The following is a 23921-nucleotide window of genomic DNA, read 5'->3' as shown; positions in this document are numbered from 1 at the left end:
TTTCTAACGTCTCTATAAAGGTACACCTAGCTGCACTGTCTGCTAAACATCCGGGATGGGATGGCAAAACGGTTTTTTCACACCCTTCCTGCAAAAGCTTCCTGAAGGGTCTCTCTAATCTATATCCTCCCATTCGACAACCTATAGAACCATGGAGCATATCCTTAGTCCTTTCAGCTCTGACAGAGCCTCCTTTCGAGCCTCTTAAGACGGCTAGTATAAAGTTAACATCCTTAAAAACTGCGTTCTTGGTAGCTATTACTATGGCCCGTAGAGTGAGCGAACTAACAGCTCTCCGCATGGATGTACCATATGCCAATTTTTACCAACACAAAGTGCTCTTACGCCCTGACATCTCCTTCTTGCCGAAGATTGTGTCGGATTTCCATATCAACCAGGATATTGTGCTGCCAACTTTCTTTAAGTCCCCTTCTTCTGCTTTGGAAAAGGCCTTATACTCTTTGGATGTCCGCAGGACTCTGTTATATTACCTCTCAAAAACCAAACCGATGAGGAAAACTAAGAAACTCTTTATTTCTTACAAGGGAAAGTCATTGGGATGGGCCTTGTCCCATCAAAGGCTTTCTCATTGGCTAGTGGAAACCATCATAATGGCCTACACGCTGCAAAAAGTTGATCCCCCTAGGTCCATTAAAGTACATTCAACAAGGGCCTATGGGACTTCGGCGGCGCACTTCTCTGGCATATCGTTCCATGACATTTGTAAGGCCGCTACTTGGCCTTCCAAACAGCCTTTTGTGAAGCATTATGCTATTGATTTATGGTCTGCAGCGGAGGCGAATTTTGGGAGAGGTATTCTCAAAAAGGTGTTACAATAACTCTACTGCTCCCTCCTCCTTTATGGAGCTAACTAAACACCCATTCTAATGGATTCAACAGATCATGCCCCAGATAAACAGGTTGCTCACCTGTAACTGATGATCTGGTAGTGATCCGTTGACATCCATTAGACCCTCCGGAACCTCCCCTCCACAGTAGAACTATCTCTACGGTAGAACTTACCTGCTACATCAGATGTCACGACTGCCTCGGCGGTCTCCAAGGAACCAAGGTGTCTGCGCTTCCTCCCACCTTAAAAAGCCACGTGGTCACGTGGGGCGGAGCGCAGGCGCCTGAAAGGAGCTGTGGAACTCGACACCGAGAGGCTTCCGCGCAGGCGCAGAACCCATTCTAATGGATGTCAGTGGATCACTACCAGATCATCAGTTACAGGTGAGCAACCTTTTTTTAATAACATTTTAGAGATAATTTCTTTTCATGAGACATTACTTAGCTGTTCCAGTTTATATAAAATATCTTACTGCCGTTTAGTAAGATATTTTGGCTGGTATTGGCTGAAAACCTTAATATCATTTAACTCTTCACAACACATTTTTAAATTTTGCTGTAAACCGCCTTGGGATTGTTTTAATGAAAGGCGGTATATAAATTTAACAATCAATCAATCAATCAATCAATCAATAAAATATGGATGGTACAGAGAAGCCTACATTTAACAAGATCAGTTTTCAATGATGATTAAGATGGTTTTGAAGGGCTACCCAACCCATAGCAGATTGTGTGACTGCTTTCGCTTCAAAGTCAAACAAACCTTTTTGTTGAAATTCTCATTTGTGAAGAAATGTTTGGTAGTTTTTGTTTCCATGTTGAAATTTGCACTTCTGTTTTTGATTACACACTGATTGTCTGCATTGAAATAAATTTTACACTTAATTTAATTTAATTTTAATTTTTACATTTTATATCCCGCTCTTCCTCCAAGGAGCCCAGCAGTGTATTACATACTTAGGTTTCTCCTCACAACAACCCTGTGAAGTAGGTTAGGTTGAGAGAGAGGTGGCTGGCCCAGAGTCACCCAGCAAGTGTCTTGGCTGAATGGGGATTTGAACTCGGGTCTCCCCGGTCCTAGTCCAACACTCTAACCACTACACCGCACTGGCTCCCACTTCAAAAAGGAACACTTGTATTGACTGAAATCTAATGTGAGGGGACTCTGATATTTATAAAAATAAAATAAACTTACAATATATTTGTATTTTTCTTCAGCAAACAGCAGTGATAGTGAAGAACTTTCTGCTGGGGAAAGTATTGCCAAATCTCAGCCAGCAAAATCAGTTTCTGCAGGAATGAAGTCTCAACATACCAAATCGCCAGCACGAACACAGTCTCCAGGAAAATGTGGGAAAAATGGAGAGAAGGAGTCAGATCTCAAGGAACAGAATAACCGTTTGCCAAAACTTTACAAATGGAGTTTTCAAATGTGTAAGTGTGGATCTTCTGTAGCGTGCACACCTCCTGAAGCCTCAAGGGAGGGGGAGGGGCAAGGTTACCTGGCTACAAGAAATGGCTGCATGTCCTGCATTTTTATTTGCCTTTGCAAGCTTTAAAGGAACAAGCTTGATCTCTGGGCTCATCTGCTGTTGTATTTTTAAAGCAGTCAAAAACTGATGATTATATGCCAAATTTGGCAGTTTGAATAAAAGTAATACATGTGCACACATTTGCATTTTATTGAAATAATAAATCTAGAATCAGTGGGAGCTGTGATTGTGCAAATGGGTTCCAGGAACCCATGCACAGCTGCCATCAGGGCCGCCGTGCTTGCTGTAATGGAGCAAGCCTGAGGGAGCTGCCCACTGCTCAGCCACCACCATTGCTGCCGCCACCTCACGTCAGGGAGAGAAGGGGCACCCCCGTGCATAGTGTAAAGAGAAGGGGCACTGCAGGGGGCGGGGTCTGTTGCCGTGTTGGTGGGGGCAATTGGCCCAAACATGGGCTGCCTTTGCCCTCCCTAGGCTACTGGATATAATGTTATATGGTTGCTTCCCCTTCAGTCTGTTTTATCCCTTGTTTCTGTGGTGCCCCACTTAAAGAAAAATAATGCGAATTTGGGCTTAAACTAATGTTGTTCAACATGCAGCTGACCTGGAGAACATGAACAGTGCAGAGCGCATAGCAATCCTTCAAGAAAAGCTACAAGAAATCAGGAAACACTACTTGTCTTTAAAATCTGAAGTAGCTTCCATTGACAGAAGAAGAAAGCGATTGAAGAAAAAAGAACGGGAAAGTAAGTAGCTAGACCTTAATGTTGCCCTCGTTTATTAATATTGAGTAGTGTCAGTGAGGTTAGAATTTGATTCTTGGGTGTCTTTTAGCATTAGTTCCTGTGTTGTGAATCTTAGCTGACTTTTGTATTTAGATTCTAATCTTTAATTACAAATTTCCAGGGATCCACTCTCTTCAGCTAAATCCAAAAACTTCTCCACTCTCTAGTTTTTATAGTAACACTTTGCATACTTTCAATGGGCCTTCATGCTTCACTTCTATAAAGTTCCTAGATGTCAAAGAAACATTTATAGCTTCCATAGCAACAGCATATGCCACCTTAATGTGGCCTCCTTCACTCCAAGAGTACTAAAATTGCTACTTAAGCTCCCCATCTCAATGTTATTCAATACTGCGGGACTTTTTATTTTGTTTCATAGACCTGAATGGCAGCCATTTAGGACTAAGCCAAATTCTTTTTCCATATATCCACCAGGTTTACATTTCTTGGTATGATGGAATTCTTGAGTCTGGCATTTTAAATAAATTGTTGAAGGTGATGAAAGCTCATACAGTACCAACCTATATGTATTGTATGACTGAAAGTGGGTCACTCTCCCCATCATCCCAATCCCTTGTCATGTATAGAACATGATGCTTGGAAATCTGGATCGAGATCCATAAGATTGGTTCATGTGCCTGTGCAGGACCCTTGCAGTAGCATGCCACAGCTCAAGGCGACTGAGCTCCACTCCCACACCCACAGCGTGCTATTAAAAGGCGGGCCAGGCACCATGTTCTTCAGTTCTTACCGACCGCTGTTGCGTTCAGTCCTTGGGATGTCACTCCTCATTGGTAAGGTTCTTCGCTTGAGTTCATCTAGGATTTGTTTGTTTGTTTGTTTGTTTGTTTGTTTGTTTGTTTGTTTAATGGACTGTTATTTTGGCATTGGACTTGGAACAGCTTCCAGACTTCATTGGCATATAATATACAACTTTTGGAACAGACTTAAACTACGGATTGGATATCCAAACATGGCTGAGGAGAGCCACTACACCTTTCAAAAGTGTAGTGGCTGTAATGCTAAACTTCCTTCAAAAGATCTCCATGATTTATGCCTAATTTGAGGAACACAATGTCTCTTCGTGTAAGATATGCTTGTCGTTTTCCAAGCAAATGCGGGAAAATCTGGCTTTGCAGCTTCATGCCACCATTTATGACGAGGTGTTAAGCCCCTCAACACTGGGAGAACCCCACCCTATAACAGCACCATCGATGTCTAAAAGCCTAACATTGACTCCTAAACCATCTTCGTCAAAATTGTGACAAAGTCTAACCAATGGTCATCCACATAAACGACCTAGACAACATCTTGGCGGACAACTTGAGCCAAGTTTTCCTACTACAACAGCAGCACGAGTGGGAAATCAAGACAGAATGCATTATATCTCTCTTCACGAGTTGGATGCGACCGACCATAGATCCTCTGCCACCTTAGAGAACACAAATTGCAGTTGTTTGTGCTCCAGGGCAGTTCATGGCCCACGATCACAGTCCACCTTCAAGCTGGACTGGCAGCAGGAGATTCCGTAAATGTTTCCACCACAACCACTGATCAGCCGAATGGCTATTAAACTTCTGACTTCTCCTACATCATGTATCCTGGTGACTCCATGGTGGCCAAAGCAACCACGGTTTCCACAGGTAAAACTGTCAGGGACTATCAAAGACTACCACAAGCGGTAGATCTCCTAACACTAGACAACGGCAGCGTACTTCATCCAGATGTTCTCACACTCCGCCTAACAGCATGGCAAATAGACTCTTGAGTAAGAACCTCCTTAACCAAAGGAAGTCTTCCACCAGACGTAATTACAGGGGCAAATGGCTGCACTTCAAAATCTACGCAAAAAGGCATGGTTTTCAAGCTGACAAAGCCACAGTCAGGAATGTGCTCCTCTACCTAACTGTTCTAAAGTCACAAGGGTTGGCTATGGGCCTCTAAAGGTGCATCCAGTAGCACTAACTTCAAAACCTCTGGGCTATGATAGAAAGATTCTTTTTTCACACCCAGAGAGTAAGGCCTTACTGAACGGCCTTATGAACTTGTATCCACCTGTTTGCACACCCATCAAACCTTAGTCCTTTGAACTTTGACAGAGGATCCATTTGAACCTATGGGTTCTGCCTCCATCATACTAGTAACTTTGAAAACTGCCTTCCTACTGGCCATAAATACTGCTAAACGTGTAAGTGAATTGACAGCTTTTCGGATAGATTTGCCATACACCCAAATTTATCTGGACAAAGTGCTAATGCTTATGGACCCGAACGTTCTACCCAAGGTGGTGTCCAACTTCCACCTCAGCCAGGACATTGTCCTCCCTACGTTCTTCAGGGATCCATCTACCCCTTTAGAACGTGCAATGCACTCCTTGGATGTGCAGAGGGCACTTTTATGTTACCTGGATCTCACCAGGGACTTCAGGTCCACTAAACATCTATTTGTCGCATTCAAAGGCTCTGTAAGAGGCTCCTGTATTTCCAGACAAAGAATGTCTAGATGGCTAGTGGAACTTATCCTGCTACCATACAAGACACAGAATGTTCAACCACCAGAAGCAAACAAGGCCCACTCTACTCGTGCCAATTCTTCTTCAGCTGCACACCTATCAGGGGTAACCTTCACGGACATCTGTAAAGCAGCAACTTGGTCCACTGAGTTACCTTTCGCCAAACATCATGCCATAGATGTGTGCTCTGCTGCTGAGGCGAGCTTCAGGAGAAGCGTTTACAGTAGCTGCTACTGCACGCTCCTCCAGAAGCTAGCTAAACACCCATTCTTATGGATCTCGACAGATCTCGATCCAGATAAACAGGTTGCTCATCTGTAACTATTGATCTAGCAGAGATCCGTCAATATCCATAAGACCCTCCCGGACCACCCCTCTGCAGTAGTGCTACGCTATTTGTGTATTGAGCGTGCAAGCTATACTCCTTTGATGATGAACTCACCTGATTCTGGATGATTGCCCTCCAAAGCAGTCATCCAAGAACTGAGGAACATGGCACCCGGCCCACATTTAAATAGCACACTGTAGGTGTGGGGGCGGAGCTCAGTCACCTCAACGAGCTGTGGCATGCTACTAAGAGGGTCCTTCACATGTGCACTACCCATTCTTATGGATATCAGCAGATCTCTACCAGACCAATAGTTACAGGTGAGCAACCTGTTTATACCACAGTTATTTGAAAATTGAATCTGCCTGACCTTGCAACCTAAGCCCATCTGGTAAATGAGCAGGTGAAACTACAACTACCTTTTTGACAAACACCCAGAACCTAAATCCATTTATTTATTTATTTAGTGCATACCGCCCTAACCCAAGGTCTCAGGGCGGTTCATAACAAATAAAAACAGTAAAACATTAATTAAAAACAAAAACAGAAAATTTAAAAGCAAGAAATTTAAAACACAGTTTAAAATTTTAAAACAATATTCTAAAAACAACACTAAAACAATCAAAACAATATCAGTTAAAAGCCTGGGTGAACAGATGTGTCTTTAAAGACTTTTAAAAAGTTGTCAGAGATGGGGAGGCTCTTATTTCACTAGGGAGCGCATTCCAAAGCCTCGAGACACCAACGGAGAAGGCTCATCCCTGAGTAGCCACCAGATGAGCCGGTGGCAAATGCAGACGGACCTTTCCTGATGATCTCAATGGGTGGTGGGGTTCATAACGAAGAAGATGTTCTCGTAAATACCCAGGGCCCAAGCTGTTTAGGGCTTTATAGGTTATGACCAACAACTTGTATTTTGCCCAGAAACATATTGGCAGCCAGTGTAACTCCTTCAACACAAGAGTAATATGGTCTCTCCTAGATGACCCAGAGACCAGCCTGGCTGCCGCATTCTGGACCAACTGTAGTTTCCAAACTACGTACAATGGCAGCCCCACATAGAGCGCATTGCAGTAATCCAGTCTGGAGGTAACCAGCAGAAGTACCACTGTTTTAAGGTTGTCTATCTCAAGAAACGAACGAAGCTGGCGTATCAGCCAAAGCTGATAGAAGGCACTTCGGGCCACTGCCTCAACCTTGGACACCAAGGAGAGACTTGGATCCAGAAGCACCCCTAGACGGTGTACCTGTTCCTTCTGGGGAAGTGTGACCCCATCCAGAACAGGCAGATCAAAATCGTCTCTCGAGTTCCGACCCTGCACAATGAGTACCTCCGTCTTATCTGGATTCATTCTCAGTTTGTTATCCCTCATCCAGCCCATTACCGCCTCCAGGCAGGCATTTAGGGAGGTTATGCCGTCTCCTGATGATGCTGACATGGAGAAATAGATTTGGGTGTCATCAGCATACTGATCGCACCCTGCACCAAATCTCCTGATGATTTCTCCTAGCAGTTTCATGTAGATGTTAAACAACATCCGAGACAATATGGAGCCCTGAGGGACACCATACAAAAGTTCAGATTTTGAAGAACAACAGTCTCCAAGGGACAGCATCTGGAACCTGCCCGAGAGGTAGGAGCGGAACCACTGCAAAGCAGTTCCTCCCAACCCCAACCCCCTCAGACACTCCAGAAGGATACTATGGTTGATAGTATCGAAAGCTGCCGAGAGGTCCAAAAGGACCAACAGAGTCACACTTCCTCTGTAAATTCCCAATTGGAGATCATCCATCAGGCCGACCAAGGTAGTCTCCACCCCATAGCCAGCCCGGAAGCCAGTTTGAAATGGGTCTAGATAATCCTTTTCCTCCAAGACGGTCTGGAGCTGGGAGGACACCACCCTCTCAATTACCTTGCCCAGCCATGGAAGGTTGGAGACAGGCCTGTAGTTACTCAGCTATGAGGGATCGAAGGTAAGCTTCTTTAGAAGCGGTCTAATAATTGTCTCCTTAAGACTAGGAGGCATCCTACCTTCCCTCAGAGATGCATTTATGATCTCTACCAGGCCTTCTACAACAACCCCCCTGCCAGATAGTATAAGCCATGTCGGGCAAGGGTCAAGAGGACAGGTGGTGGACCGCACCATTCCAATTAGCTTGTCCACATCCTCAGGAGTCACAAACTGGAACTGATCCAACCTAACCACATAAGAGGAGTCGCTGGATACCTCCACATCAGATACTGAAGTAAGTGTGGAGACGAAATCCAAGTCAATTTTACATCCATGCACCTTTATAACTAGACTTGGGATCAAAGCCAAACTCCTTCAAAAATACTAGGTGGGAAAGTTGATAATCTTGTATTAGTCCAACTTTTATGGTAAGACTTTGAGATTCATAGAGATTCTCTTTGCTGTGAAAATGTACATGCACTCAGCAACAGAAACGGATCCAATTCAAGGAATAAGTATATCTTAATGTGTAAATTTGTGTGGATCAGAGCAACACTAAAAATTCTTAAGATTGCTTTAGTAGATTTTATTTATTTATTTATTTATTTATTTAATTGTTGAATTTATATACCACCTCATTAAAAACAATCCCAAGGAGGTTTACAAAAGTTTAAAAATATATAATAAAAACAACAGCTAAAAGTATTAAGCTAAAAATATAACAAATCTGATTTAAAGTATATAAAATGCAAACATAAAAACCGTACACAGATAAAAACACACAGAAGCAGCAATAAAACAATCATGTAAAGGCCTGGATAAAAAGCCAAGATTTAACAAGCTTCCTAAAAACTGTGATGGAGTCCGAGGAGCGAATGACCACTGGGAGAGCATTCCAAAGTCTGGGGGCAGCAACAGAGAAGGCCCTGTCCTGAGTGCACGACAGCCAAGCCTCCCTCATTGTCGGCACCCGGAGCTCATCAAGCGGGCAGCAACCCTTGGGAGCAGGTGGTCCCTCAAGTATCCCAGACCCAAACAGTTAAGGGCTTTAAAGGTCAAAACCAGCACCTTGAATTGGACCCAGAAACACACTGGTAACCAGTGCAGCTTTTTCAAAATAGGTGTGATGTGATCACACCAGGCAGCTTCAGATAGAACCCTAGCTGCCGCATTTTGTACAAGCTGCAGTTTCTGGATATTCTTCAAGGGCAGCCCCACGTAGGGCACGTTACAGTCATCCAGCCATGACATGACTAAGGCATGGGTAACTGTGGCCAGATCTGCCTTCCCGAGAATGGGACGCAGCTGGCACACTAGCCGAAGCCGTGCAAAGGCGCCCCTGGTCACTGCCTCCACCTGAGATTCCAAAAGCAGAGCTGGGTCCAGTAATACCCCCAAGCTGCGTACTTGCTCTTTCAAGGGGAGTGCAACCCCATCTAGAACAGGTAGAATCACCTCATTCCGATTGGCTCTCCTGCTGACCAACATTACCTCTGTCTTGTCTGGATTCAGTCTCAGTTTATTAGCCCACATCCAACCCATCACTGCCTCCAGCCCCCGATTCAGAACATCCACTGCCTCCCTAGGATCAGGTGACAAGGAGAGATAGAGCTGAGTGTCATCTGCATATTGCTGACAACTCAGTCCAAGTCTCTGGATGACCTCTCCCAGCGGCTCCATGTAGATGTTAAGCAGCATGAGGACAAAACCGAACCCTGCGGGACCCCACAGGCAACGGCCACGGGGCCGAGAAGTAGTCTCCCAGCACCACCTTCTGGACCCTCCCCCCAAGAAAGGAACAGAGCCACTGCAACGCAGCACCTCCAATTCCCATAAATGCCATACATTTTCTAAAATGTTTAATACAAAAATGTTTACTAGACAGCAGCAACCAGAAAAGTATTTTCTGCAAAATGCAGATATGTGCCACAGCTTTTGTTTGATTGTAATAACTACCCTTTTCTTTTTCCTCTTACAGGTGCTGCTACCACCTCGTCGTCATCTTCGTCTCCTTCCTCCAGTTCCATTACGGCAGCAGTTATGCTAAGTTTAGCAGATCCACCCATGTCAAGTTCATCACAAAATGGAATGTCAGTTGAGTGCAGGTGACAGCAAGACTTGCCTAAGCACTTTGCACTTAAAGGCTGCTGAGAGCCACTTTTTATACTGCACAGTGGCACAAAATTCAGACAAGCACTATTTTGTATTTAAAAATTTTCTTGACAAGCTAACTTTGCACTTAAGTGCACTTTTTATGAAGAAAAAGTACAACAAACTGCTTTTCCTCAAGCAATAATTGTTTCCAACTTGTCTGGGAATTGTATGTTGAGTGAGTTGAAGGCCTTCGGCTGTGGCAAATGGAGGCTGTTCACTGTCTGTAGAATCAATCCGGTAAGCATACAGTTGTTGGGTAGGCCTCATTAACATGTTAAAATGGCTTACTGGTCACCTATTCCCTGGTATTTTGTTAAAGCTGGAGCATTTGATATTTTTCCATTATTTAGGAAAAATGAACCTATTTTCATTTTTACAGATAATTGTTTTTTAACTAGGTCACCTTTCGGTGGCTATAACTGTAAAAGTCAAGCACATGTAATTTAATTCCAAACCTGCCATTGATAGGATGTTTTCCATCAGACCTGATAACCAAATATAAGGATTCTGTTTAAAAGGCTTACTAATGTTTACAGGTTTGAATTAGGCTAAATAGGTTACCATGGGTTTTTAATAACTCGTGAATTGGAATGAAACTACTGTACTTTGCCATTTTTCTATGAATCAGTATTTTTTTTAATTTTGATAAAAATACATTGTGAAAAAAGGAAGAAAATGGCTAACAAACTGTATTAAATCTTAATGTATAAAGATTGTATTTAGCCAGTTTAAAGTGTATATTTATTCATAATGAATTATAACACTTATATTTTTGTGTTTTCTTGTAAAAGTTTCTTTTCTGTTAAAGCAGCAAATATTTCATTTTGTAATGCTTATTTTATTATGAGCTACAACTGAGAGGTCTTCAAGAAGGAGTAAACTGCGTAAATATAATTCATGGTTGCTGAGAACATTGCCACAAACGGATAGTTGTTTATAATATAAATAGCTAACTGAGTGGTCGATAACTTTTTTTAAAATGCCTTGTACAAAATCCAAAACCAACTGTTCCCACTTCTATTGATTTTATGTTGTATGAATCCCAAGCCCTCTCTTGTTTGGCACTTGTATTTAATTACACACCTTTGTAAGACATTTGTATATTGCGGAAGTGTTCATTCAAGCTATTTAATACCTGGCACTGTTAATACACAGTACTTTATTGTACAGATTGTTTTACTGTTTTAATTGTAGTTCTGTGTACTTCTTTTGGCTGGGCTTACAGGGGCTGGCATGTTTTTTCTTTTTTCTGGCAATACAACATGTTAGAATTTCAAACATCCTGTTTATAGATGCTAGAGTGTCAAAACTTTTACATTAGACTTTTCTAAGAAAAGCATTTTCAGTCTTAGTAGTGTGTGCTTAAGGTAACTGATTTTATTGAAGATGGTTTCAAGCTATTCAGATATGTACAGGACTGTAAAAAAATTGTTGACAAACATTGAAGGAAAGGCATATAGACAAAAGCTAAATATATATTAGGTTCTACAGACAATGGAATTATGTAATATATTGTACAAATGTAAGCAAAGGCCTCTGAAATAAAATGCCATAGTTTGTGAATACTGGATTCTGTTTCTAACAGTTTAATTAAGCAACTTCAGTATATACAAGAACACCAGCTATAGAGCCAACTTAGCTAATAAGTTGGTAATAACAATAATTGTAATATTGAAACAAATTATAAAAATGTGCCCTTGAAACAAATTCAGTTTCTTTTAATCTAGAAATGCCTCGGTTCCACTTACATCAGTGAGGCTGCTCCAGGGGTCAACAAATATTGGCTTGATTTACTGGTCAGCTTCTATTTGTACCAACTCCCTCTCCCCCTTGCCCTTGTTTGTGTTGCGGAAGAGGGAAAGGAATAAGCAGTGGGAGAGAGTCTTGCTATTGCCGCCTTCATTCTGCAGGGCAGGTAAGGATTTGGAGAAGGAATGTGTGTGGCTGGATGTACTTGTTGCCAGTGGCACTTGCTCCTGCTGCGTGGATTTCTGGATCCCTGGGCTCTTCCAGTAGTTGACACAGGTTTGCCCATTTATACCTCGCTATTTTAAATGTTTTTCAGGCTCGTAAAGTATTTAATGATTTCCAATGGCTTATTTTTGAAATGTGTTGCGTACATTGAAATGCGACTGCATTTCTAGCAGGGTTTACCCTGGCCAAAACAGTGGCTGGCATCCTGACTAATATGAAGCACAGACGTTAGCTCTGCAGGGACACACAGGAGCTTTTTTGCAACTTCCCCAGTCCTCCTATGCTCATGCAGTTAGTTGCAGAAGGCTACTAATCCTTCTGAGCACTGCCCACACTCTGTAAGAGCAGAAACACATCACTGAGGGTAGTGCTCAGAAGTCTTAGTGCTTTTCTGCGGTGCTCAGAAGTGTTAGCACTTTTCCACAAGAACACAAATACAAGAGGGCTGGAGGAGGTTCATGAGGGCTTCTGCTATGTCCCTGCAGACTCTACTAACGTGTGCACTTCATTAGGCTGTCAGCTACCGAATTGAAGCCTCACCCAGGGATTCTCAATGTTGGGTCCCCAGATGTTATTGGACTTCAACTCCCATAATCCCTAACTAAAGGCTGCTGGGGCTGGGGACTATGAGGGTTGAATTCCAATAACATCTGGGGACCCAACGTTGAGAATCTCTGGAACCTACTGTGGAGCATCACTTTGTAACTGAAAGTTCCTTTCTATCACGGAAGGAGAGTTGCACTAATGTAGTGAGTCCTTCTGCAAGCAGAAAGGGTCCTTGCTCAAAGTACAACTCTGGTTCTGCAAGTAGGAGCTTCCAGTAACAGGGTTAGTATTCTGCAGAAGGTAAGGATACAAACCAGTGTGGATAGAATGAGTTGGAGCCTTTCTTATCTCTTTGTCTGAAAATATTCCTGAGCAATTGCCAAGGGCAGTTCACTTAATGCTGTCTCCCCTTATGGCCAGGCTTCAGAATGTCCCAGAACAAGAGCCTAGCAATTTGTTTAGGTACTGACCTTGATGTTTTCCATGCACCATGTCTTTTCACATACTATGAAAAGCTAGTACAGGCTTCAAGACATCCCATGGAAGTAGGTCTCCAACATTTGTTGTAGGAAAACTTAGTATCTTCAATGATACACTAATTTTACTGCAAGGTCCCTGATTCTTCAGGCAAGATGTGCTATTCTTACTTGAGATTAAACACAAATGCAACAAGGAGGAGCACACTATCATCAAGGTTTTATTAACATAATTATATAAAACTAGCTGGGCTGGGCGCAGAGCATCTGGCCATCCCACACACTGCCACTGCCTGTTTCTCTCCGCCCCTGCGCCCAGCTTTCTGGCTGGCCCTCTACTTCTCCCCCAGCCCATTTCTTCCCCCCTGCACTTTCTGGATGGTGGGCCAGCTGGTCTGCTTCTTCTCTCCCCCTTTTTGCCCCACCCCCACCCCCGCACTTTCTGGATGGCAGTCAGAAAGCTGGCCCGTCACCTCCCGCCTGCTCACCCATTCCAGGCAGTGGCCGCCCCTTCTTCCTCTTCCTTCTTGTGGCCGAGCTGACCTGCTCCTTCTCCCGGCGGCCAGGCCGGCCTGCCACCGCCACCTCTTCCTCCTGCTCCCAGTGGCCGGGCTGGCCCACCACCACCTCCTGCTCCCCGCTGTTTTCCCCACATCCCGTCCCTGTAGCTATCCAGGCAGCTGCTCGCAAACTCTCATGAGAGATGCCACGCATGGGTTTAGCAACGGGTACGTTTAAGAGAATTAAATATATAGAAGATATGCCCCAACTGCTTTCTTGCCCTTTGTGTGATATCTCTGCAAGTATTCCTCATAGTTCAGAAGAGAAGGTGAGAAATACTTTGCATGCTCAAGGGAAGGGAAATTCTCTCTTTAATAATTTAGGAGGGATGTGTGATAGAGCAAGAAAAGACACTTTACCTTTAAAAAAAAATTAAAGGTTGTGAAGGGGAAGAGGTAGTTCTCACTACTTTTTCCTCTACTAGGGAGAAAGAGACACTCTGTTGAAATGGTGATTTAGAGAATTGTTTTAAAAATTAAAAACCAAAAGTCTAAAGGATTGAATCTTGGGGAAATGAGAATTTGAAATGCTCGTGGGCATTATTAACAGAGACCCATAACAGTAATATAATCACTATCCACAGAGCAATCACAATGGAAGTATTAGCAGCAGGGGAAAGGAAACAACATTATTTGAAACAAAATAATGTGATTTATTGTTTCTGGGAATTTGCAAAGTCCTTACAACAGGGAGAGACTACCTTCAGGAAAGAAAACTGGATCTTCAAAACTACTAACCATTGTGCACAACTTCAAGGAAAGATATTTAGATTCTACACAAGTGAGTAACAACTGCACATTGTTTGAACTTAAAACCCGTAAGAGATAAAAAGGGACAACCCAAAATAGACAACAACGGGGTCTGGTGTAGGCAGATCTTCTGGGGATAACCACAGTTGCACACAGCACTCCATCCACCAACAGAAGTGCCAGCTGAGAGCACCATTTTTCCAATAATTTCAATGCCACTTGGGGTTGGGAAAAGAGGTTTTCCCATAGTGAATGCATTCGCTGAAGGAAAGATATATCCACTGCAAAAAGCATTAAAACAGCAGCACATTTATTACACAATGAACGTTGCGTATAGAAAAGCCCTTAGAGACACCACTACACCCTAAATAGCTGGATTCAGTGTGATGACATTTCTCTGAAAATAATGTAGCTTATGGAAGGCACATTGCTGGATATTTTGATAGGTGGATAAAATGGGCTTGCAGAAACTCAAAAGTAGTCTATGAAAAATTTTCCTCTATATTTTTTTACAGTAAAACAAATTCTCCACCGTATTTCTTGACTGCTCAATCCTTTACTGTTGATGGTTGATCCTAAAAGGCAGAAGCTATCCACCACTTCAATGTCCAGCAGTCAAGAAATACACCGGAGAAGATGATTTACTGTACTTGGTACACTTGTGCTTAAAGACTAAAGTTTAGGTGGATGAACAGAACCAGGAGGTTATGAAGAAGGATCTGTGCTGAACTCTGGCAGGGGAAATGGAGACTCACCTTGTGCTTGTAGCAATTTAACTCTGATACAGTCAAAAACATCTATATATTTATTTCTCCTAGGTGCACCCATTGCTAATCCCATGTGTGGCAGCTCTCACGAGAGTTCGCAAGCAGCTGCCAGACTAGTGACAGGAATGAAAATAGGGATGAGTGGGCAGCAGCGGGCTGGGAGCAGGTGGCGGTGGGCTGGCCCAACTGCCGGGAATTAGCGGGTGGGTGGGCAGGAGGCGGCGGCAGGCCGGCTGTCTGGCCAGCCTGCTAGTCAGAAAGCACTAGGCGGGGGGCAAAAGAAGCGGGCTGCTCCTACCAGTGGGCAGCCGGCTGGCCGATGGGAGCAGGTGGTGGTGGCCTGGCCACTGGGAACAGCAGGTGGCAGTGGACTGGACCGGCCATCAGGAATTGGCGGGCAGGTGGGAGGAGGTGGCAGGTCGGCTTTCCGGCTCGCCCGCCAGCCAGAAAGCACCAGGCATGGGGGGGAAGAAGCGGGCCAGTGGAGGCACAGATGGTCTGTGCCCGGCCCACCTAGTATATATTAATCTGGTACCTTGTCCACTTTCATCTTTACCAACATAATAAAGATGTAAAGGATCTAACAGTACCTTTGTGTGTGCAAAGGAAAGGCACTTCTGCTTTGCAAATAAATGTCTTCAATTTTTATGGCTCCCCCCATGACCTTTTAGAGTGCAAAGGACTGCAGCAGAAAGCAAGCCCCATTTCACAAGCAGAAGTCCACTCACAGTTTATGGGATCCAACCTCCTACTCTTTTGTGTATCAATCCATAAAGTTCAGACCACATATATTCTTAAAAATTCAATTTAAATGGGATGTTGGAATAGATGGACCCTAGATTCAGCAGGGCTTTTTTTTACATACATCTGTACATCATAGACTAGTAAAATACAATGGGCAGCAGCCTGACATGCTAAGTATGACTAGGCACCGCTGAAATCCAATGACATACATTAGTCCCACTGATTTCCAACTACCTCATGCATGCTTCCAAAATGTGCATCCAAAGATTGGCAATGGACATCTAATAGAACTGGACTGGAATGTCACCTCAGCCACCAGAATGGCTTGGATCAGCTCTGCAAAGCCATGCAAAAGCCTTAAACACTTGACTGTTATCAGCTATGCAGATGTGTTCTTAATGGCTTCTGCAAAATCTGCTTAAGGAACTTGACTATGTCCTAGATACGAATTCAGTCTTACTGATACTCCTGCCATTCTGTTAGCTGTACCCCTGCTTCTAAGAGCCTTGTCTGTTATAATTTCTTGGCTAACTACTTCTGCAGCTCTTTTTTATTCATGTGAAAATGGTGAACTACTGTATCAGCAACAACCACAGAAAAAAAGAAAACCACATCAAGGTCGCCAGACACTGAACATGCTGTAGGTCTATGAATGACTTCGGGTCAAACTGCAATGAGAGTATTAGATTGGCAGTGTCCCAGATATCTTATTAGCTATTTTTATGTATTAGCTTCACTGATAAGCTAGGAAATAATAAGCTTTTGATTCTGTAAGGAATAATGAACTTTTAATTCTGCAACTCTGTATTTACAATATATGTATGGCTGTATTTCATTCAAGACATCTGGTGCATGTGTGTGTGTGTGTGTGTGTGTGTGTGTGTGTGTGTGTGTGTGTGTGTGTATTCTGTATAGCAATTTAGCACAATTGTAATCGTGCCCTTGACAGTCTGATAAAGACTTTGTGACCAAAGGACCAGAAAGAAAAAGTGATGACTGTTGAACTATTAGTGAAGATTTGAATTAAAAAGATTGTGCTGTCTCAGCTGATAGGATTGGTCAGACTTACCATGGAACATAAGGCCACATGTAGTAGCACTCTACTACTACTACTACATTTATATACCTCTTGTCAACCAAAGTTCTCAAAGCGGTTTACATAGAAAAATAATACATCAAGTAGATAGTCCCCTGTCCCCAAGTGGCTCACAATCTAAAAAGAAACATAATGCAGATACCAGCAACAGCCACTGGAAGGATGCTGTGCTGGGGTTGGATAGGGCCAGTTGCTCTCCCCCTGCTAAATATATCTCCCTTGGGGCTGCCATTTTGTAGTGCAGCCATGGAATTGTACAAGTGATTGGAATTTGGCAAGGAGCACACCACTGTTCTAGTTGCAGGAGATGACCCAACCGTGACTTAACTGTCACAGATGTCCTAGCCTCCTGAAACTGAGGGACCAGCCACCCCCCACTACAGAAGAACCTCCAGCAGCTGAGCTGCCAGCAACAGCTGCAAAGCACAGCAACACATCCAATTCTGAAAGTGTATTTCAGCCCTCAGGCTTCCTATTTTAATGAGCGAGTAATAGTCCAAACTGTCCTGGGATGGAGACATGTCAAACACAAACAGCATGTAACCCCTGAAGTACTCATGGTTTATGAGCAGCACATCTTTTGTATGTTCACCCAACACCTGCTCAAGGTTCATGTATTCTCTCATGCAGTTGCCTGCTTCAAAATCAGGGGTCAAAGGCTTCAAAGGGGTCTGAATAACCTCTCTAAATGCCTTCCTGGAAGTGGTGATGGGCTGGATGAGGGATAACAAACCAAGACTGAATCCAGATAAGACTGGGGTACTTAATGTGCGAGGTCGGAACCTGGGAGATGATTTTTATCTGGATGGGGTCACACTTCCCCAGAAGGAACAGTTTTGGAGTACTTCTGGACCCACACCACTCCCTGGTCTTCCAGGTTGAGGCAGTGGCCAGAGCTGCTTTCTGTCAGCTTCGGCTGATACACCAGCTGAGTCAATTTCTTAAGATAAACAACCTCAAAACGGTGGTACATCTGCTGGTAACTTCCAGACTTGACTACTGCAATGTGCTCTATGTGGGGCTGCCTTTGTGTGTAGTCTGGAAACTGCAGTTGGTCCAGAATGCAGCAGCAAGGTTGGTCTCTGGGTCATCCCAGAGAGACCACATCACTCCTGTCATGAAAGAGCTGAACTGGCTGCTGCTAAGTTTCCAGACAAAATATAAGGTGCTGATTATAACCTATAAAGCCCGAAACAGCTTAAGCCCTGGATATTTAAGATAACATCTTCACTATGAACCCCACTGCCCACTGAGATCATCAGGGGAGGTTCATCTTCAGTTGCCACCAGCTCGTCTTCATTGTTTCCGCGAGGCTCTGGAATGCAGTCCTAAAATGAGCCTCCCCATCTCTGACAACATTTTAAAAGTCTGTCAAGACACATTTGTTCACTCTCCTCAGAGCAAGATATGATGCCTTACCATCAGTGGTTTTTATTATTTATTTATTACATTTCTAAACCGCCCCATCCAGAGGCTCTGGGCAGTATACAACAACTTTTTAAAAGACATAAACCCACAATTAAAACAATGCTAAAAACAATATAAAAACAATTCAAAAATGATTAAAACTATTTAAAACAAATTAAAATACTTTTAAAAACAACAACACTTTATAAACCTTGGAAGGCCAGGCCAAATAAATGGGTTTTTAGGGCTCTCTTAAAGGCCGACAGCGAGCCTAAACTGTGGATATCTGCTGGGAGTGCATTCCATAGACCAGGAGCAGCTGCAGAAAAGGCCCAGTTCCAAGTTGCCACCAGATGTACCGGTGGCAACTGGAGACGGACCTCTCCAGATGACCTCAATGAGCGATGGGGGTCATACCGAAGAAGACGCTCTCTAAGGTAACCCGGACCCAAGCCATTCAGGGCTTTAAAGGTAATAACCAGCACTTTGTATTTCACCCGGAAACATATCGGCAGCCAGTGCAGCTGTTTTAAGACAGGCATAATATGGTCTCTCTGGGTTACCTCAGAGACCAATCTGGCTGTTTTATCTGGAAGGTTTTTGAAGACCCCTCTGCCCAGTCAGTTATGCCCCTGTGGCTCAGGTGAGGTCAAACCTGTCCACCATGTGCTGCTGTTTTGTGCTTTTTATAATGATGGCTGGTACAGTCTTATTTCTCCCTTGCTATTATGCTTTCCCAGCCGGACTGCTTGATTTTACACCATACGCCTTCTTGCAGATAAGAAACCTTCTACCACCTACAAGGTTGCCAAATTTTGTGCAGCTGCTGTTAGGATCCATCAACAACTAACCTCTAGCCCTTCTTTTTAGATGTTGTTACATGAGGCTTCTGTGTTGGTGTTTTCTGTATGATTTACTCAACTGAATGTATTATCATCTGTTTGTATATATAACTGATCAATGATCATAATAAAACTATTAATCCATTTACATTTGTTCACTCAGGCATTTAATTAGTGTTTTGTGTTTTTAACATTGTTTTATATTTTAAATTATTGTGGTTTTAGCCTTTTTATTGTTGTAATTGGTATTTTATTGTGAGCCACCCAAAGATGCAAGTTTGGGGTGGGATATAAATATGTCAAATAAATAAATTCCATCCAGGAGAAGGCCGAAAACCGGCCGAAGAGCTCCTGAACGGGCCAAGAGCTGGCCAAGCTGGCCAGAGTGGGGCATATCGAAGGCCAGTGGGAGGAGGGAGAACCTCTGCAGACCCACCCACCCCCTGCCACCTTCAGCAACTCTCCAGAGGGGTGTAAAGGTAATTTTTTTTTTTTTAAGGGAAAAGGTCCATGAAACCGCCTCCCCCAGACCGAACCGAGGGGGTGGCAGACCAAACTGGCCTGGTCAGGTTCGAGACCAGTCCGGACTTGAACTGAACCAAGCCAGCCGATTCCATGCACATCCTTAAATCACAGTACTGCTACTTGGCATTTCCACAATTCTAGAATAGGCACCCAACCTCACTACCCGCAGATACAAAAGGGTTAAAACCCGTGGTTCCTAGGGGGTCGGAAACGACCTCTGAGGTTATTTCTAGCCACCATTTTGATGAAAGGATTAATTGTGTGGCTCAATTGTGTGTGTGTGGGGGGGGGATTCCCACTTTTTTCACAGGAAAATGGCAGATTCGGCACTTTGGGAAGGCATTGCTAGCTAGACACCTGGAGACCCATGGCACGACACTTTATTCCCACCATTTTTCAGTTTTAAGCCCTTTTTTCCAGGCTCCAGGAATCTAACCCCCAACCCCCTGATTCCCATTGCCTCTTTATCCGCAGTTCCACTATCTGCGGTTGTAGCAGAGAACAGCACTCCCATGGATAACGAAGTCCACCTGTATACCAACATCTCATTTAAAATGTCTCTGAAGTTGCTCTTTTTATAGCAATAGCAATAGCAATAGCAATAGCACTTACATTTATATACCGCTTTATAGCCGGAGCTCTCTAAGCGGTTTACAATGATTTAGCATATTGCCTCCAACATTCTGGGTACTCATTTTACCGACCTCGGAAGGATGGAAGGCTGAGTCTACCTTGAGCCCCTGGTCAGGATCGAACTTGTAACCTTCTGGTTACAGGGCGGCAGTTTTACCACTGCGCCACCAGGGGCTCTTATGAAAGCGATCCCTGACTAGAGGAGAGTCTTCTGCTCTGGTGGGTGTGTTTTTTGGAGTAGCCAATGGTTCACTTTAGGGTGTGCAGCACCAATTCCTTCTTTGTTTAAGCATATACCCAGTACCCAGAATGTTGGGGGCAATATGCTAAATCATTGTAAACCGCTTAGAGAGCTCCGGCTATAAAGCGGTATATAAATGTAAGTGCTATTGCTATTGCTATTGCTATACTAGACATTTCTAACTGAGGGGGCCAGCGTGTTTGACAATGTCCTGTGCAGAAACAAAGTATTGATCAGACACTATGCTACTATATCTTATAGGGAAGTGTCTACTAGTCATGGGAGTATATAGTCTGAAGTGGCCCAAGGCTCACTTTGGGGGGCACACCACCAGTCCCTTCCTAACTTAAGCATATTAATTAATTAATTAATTAATTAATTAATTAATTAATTAGATTTCTATACCACCCTTCCAAAGATGGCTCTGGGCCAATATATACTGGATATTTCTGCACAGTCCTAGTGTAAGCTATTCAAGACAGCATCTTAGCATAATGGTACGATCAATAACTTTTTTTTACCTTTAAACTGAGATACTTTGTAAGCTAGGCAAATAAGTAAACTGGAATAACAGAGGATCAGATATGTGCATTTTTCTAAGCACACGTTGCTTTGAGCGAAAACCAACAACTGGGGCCCCAAAAAAGCACTCCCTCCAAAAATGCTGCACTCAGATTTTGGTAAGCTTTAGATCTGTTTCTTGGGATAATGTCCTGGGTCCAAAAAAAGTTTTTCCATTTTATTGCAATTAGTTTGACATTTAACCATTAAATGACTGGCCTATTAGTGTTGTGGATTTAAAAAATCTTACATCAGGGTTTATTCTAAGCTTTCCCCCTAACTGCACAAGAAGCCAGTGCAGCCCCACCATCCCCAATCCATGAGCACCACCTCCCACACTGTTTCAAACTGGAAAAGAAAAACACAACACAACAGTGGGGAGGGTAAATGTGAATGAATACAGAAGACACAGAGAGGGAGGCAAGGGAGGATAGGGAAATAAGAGAAGGAAGGAAAAGGAAGGTTTCTTGTGAAGAATGGATGAGATTATATTCTTTCCCTAAACTATAGGGACTGGGACACCCTCCTCACAAAAAGTGTAATGGGGGGGGTGATTATAATTTATCCTCTGTAGAATTTATCCTATATAACAACATGGTTGTCCTGCAAAATATGTTGAAGGCTCTGTATGGTAGAAATAACAGGCTCTAAAGCTTTCACAGAATAAAGCGCTCGTGACAAGATGACTGTCATAAAACTGCATAGCTGTTGCTGCCCTTAATCGACTTTAGCTGCAACCCGGTTGAAGGGGCCATGCAGAAAGGAGAGCAGGTCTGGCTTGAACACAAAGAGATCTAATGTTCATCTCACACAGTCAACATCTGGAAATAAACCCCCCAGGAATGGATGGAGAATCTTTCAGAAGCCACACATTTTACCACAAAGGAAGAAAACTCTGCATTAGGAGGCAGAGGAATGCCAACTATCAGGCAAAACAAAATGAGACATATCTCCTGTAGTGTAACAAGAAAATCCTGTCTTATTGACAATGAGCTCTGGAACCATACAAACATATTCACATCAATAGATATAACTGACCATTGTGTCTGGAAGTCCTGAGATCTCATTTATTCATTTATTTATTACATTTATATCCCGCTCTTCCTCCAAAGAGCTCAGAGTGGTATACATGCTTATTTTTATCCTCAAAACAACCTTGTGAAGTAGGTTAGGCTGAGAGATACATGACTGGCCCAGAATCACCCAGTGAGTTTCATGGTCGAATGGGGATTCGAACTTGGTATTCCCGGGCCTAGTAATACTCTAGCGGGGACGCTATGCTAGCTCTCCTGTAACCTGCATGTGTCATGTAAGACTCTATGGATGCGAAAGCTGGACTTTGAAGAGATAAAGGTAAAGTGTACTGTCAAGTCAATGTCGACTCCTGGTGATCACAGAGCCCTGTAGTTTTTCTTTGGTAGAATATAGGAGGAGTTTACCATTGCCATCTCCCGCACAGTATGAGATGATGCCTTTCAGCATCTTCCTATATCACTGTTGCCAAACCCAGTCTGTAAAGCCTGATACTCAGCTGAACTTAGGCCTTGTTGCAGTCTCAGGGTCTTTCTAAGAGATGTTGCCTCCTGCTTAAGAGATTTTCAAGAATTCTGCATTTTTTCCTTAAGGAGGCGGCATGCGGCATAAAACTAATGCAAAGAGGAACAACAAGGCCCTCAAGGACCCTGGAAATTGTAGTATGACAAAGTAGAGGCCTGGGTCCTGCACCGTAGCTGCTGTTCCTCTTGGGACAAGATAGAAGAGTAAGAGTAGGAAGAAGACAAGAAGCTTATACAAAGAGCTGGAAGCAGAGCTGGCCTGTCTTCTCTGCTGAAAAGTGTGAAGGGCTGAGAAGAATTAGACTGAAGCCTAAGTCACCCTTTAAGCATCCTGCCACACTCACAATCATAGTCAACAAAGGGAGATTTGTTGGCAGACACACAACACTACTTTATGTTCATATTGTGTTACATTTATGCAGATGCACAAGAGCACAACTTTGAAACCAAATCACACACCAGTGAGTGAGAGGGACTGAGTGGTCAGAGAGCTCAGCAGCAGCTGAGGGAGGGAGGTGGGCCAGAGGAAGGCAGTCTTTCGCCGGCCACCTTCTCTCCTCCCTCAGCTCCTGCTGAGCTCTCCGACCCCTCGGTCCCTCACTCATTGGCAAGTGATTTGGTTTCATTTCAGAGTGGTTCGGCCCAGGACTGGCCCAGCCGCGGAGGCCAGTGGCGGCGGCAGGTCCAGCCCAACCGCAGAGGCCAGAGGCAGGCCCGGACCGGCCCAGGCACGGAGGACAGAGGCGGCGGCAGGGCTGGACCGGCCTGGCCGCGGAGCACAGAGGCGGCGGCGGGCCTGCCTGGCTGTGGAAGCAAGTCCCAGGAGGGGGGAGAAGAAAGTGGGGGGGGAGAGAAGTGGCAGTGGGGAGGAGAGGCGGCTGGGCCCAGAAGCAGAGACTGGGGCAGAAGGTGGTGGGGGGAGATGTAACTGCTGGTTTCAGAGCTGTTGAGCATGCTGGTCCCATATTCTGCCTGCTCCTCTCCTGGTGCCCCAGCCCAGCCCCATTCAGCATTTGGGAGGCAAGAGATCACCACCGGCCAATGCCAGCGCCACACAGTGGCTTTAAAAATTAAACGCACACACACATGCCCCACCCCTCGGAGACCACACCCCCAGCCCCCCTTGAGTCCCCTCCCCATCCCGAATTGAGACAATGCAATGTTGGCAAC

The 23921-nt window shown here is 44.0% G+C and overlaps 1 protein-coding gene across 3 annotated transcripts in view; it reads left to right on the top strand.

Moving 5' to 3' along the window:
- The window catches only part of ARID4B (AT-rich interaction domain 4B), a 198303-nt gene extending 186667 nt beyond the window's left edge, over window positions 1–11636 (top strand). For all 3 annotated transcript variants that reach the window (XM_053299581.1, XM_053299573.1, XM_053299591.1), the window contains 3 exons: window positions 2068–2283; window positions 2942–3088; window positions 9898–11636. In XM_053299581.1, coding sequence (XP_053155556.1) covers window positions 2068–2283; window positions 2942–3088; window positions 9898–10028 — 494 coding nt within the window. In that variant the 3' untranslated portion in view covers window positions 10029–11636. The remainder of the gene's footprint in view (window positions 1–2067; window positions 2284–2941; window positions 3089–9897) is intronic.
- The last annotated feature ends 12285 nt before the right edge of the window (window positions 11637–23921 follow it).

This window comes from Hemicordylus capensis, chromosome 1, assembly GCF_027244095.1.
Source record: "Hemicordylus capensis ecotype Gifberg chromosome 1, rHemCap1.1.pri, whole genome shotgun sequence".
Classification (NCBI taxonomy): domain Eukaryota; kingdom Metazoa; phylum Chordata; class Lepidosauria; order Squamata; family Cordylidae; genus Hemicordylus; species Hemicordylus capensis.
This window is presented reverse-complemented; position numbering and strand designations above follow the sequence as displayed.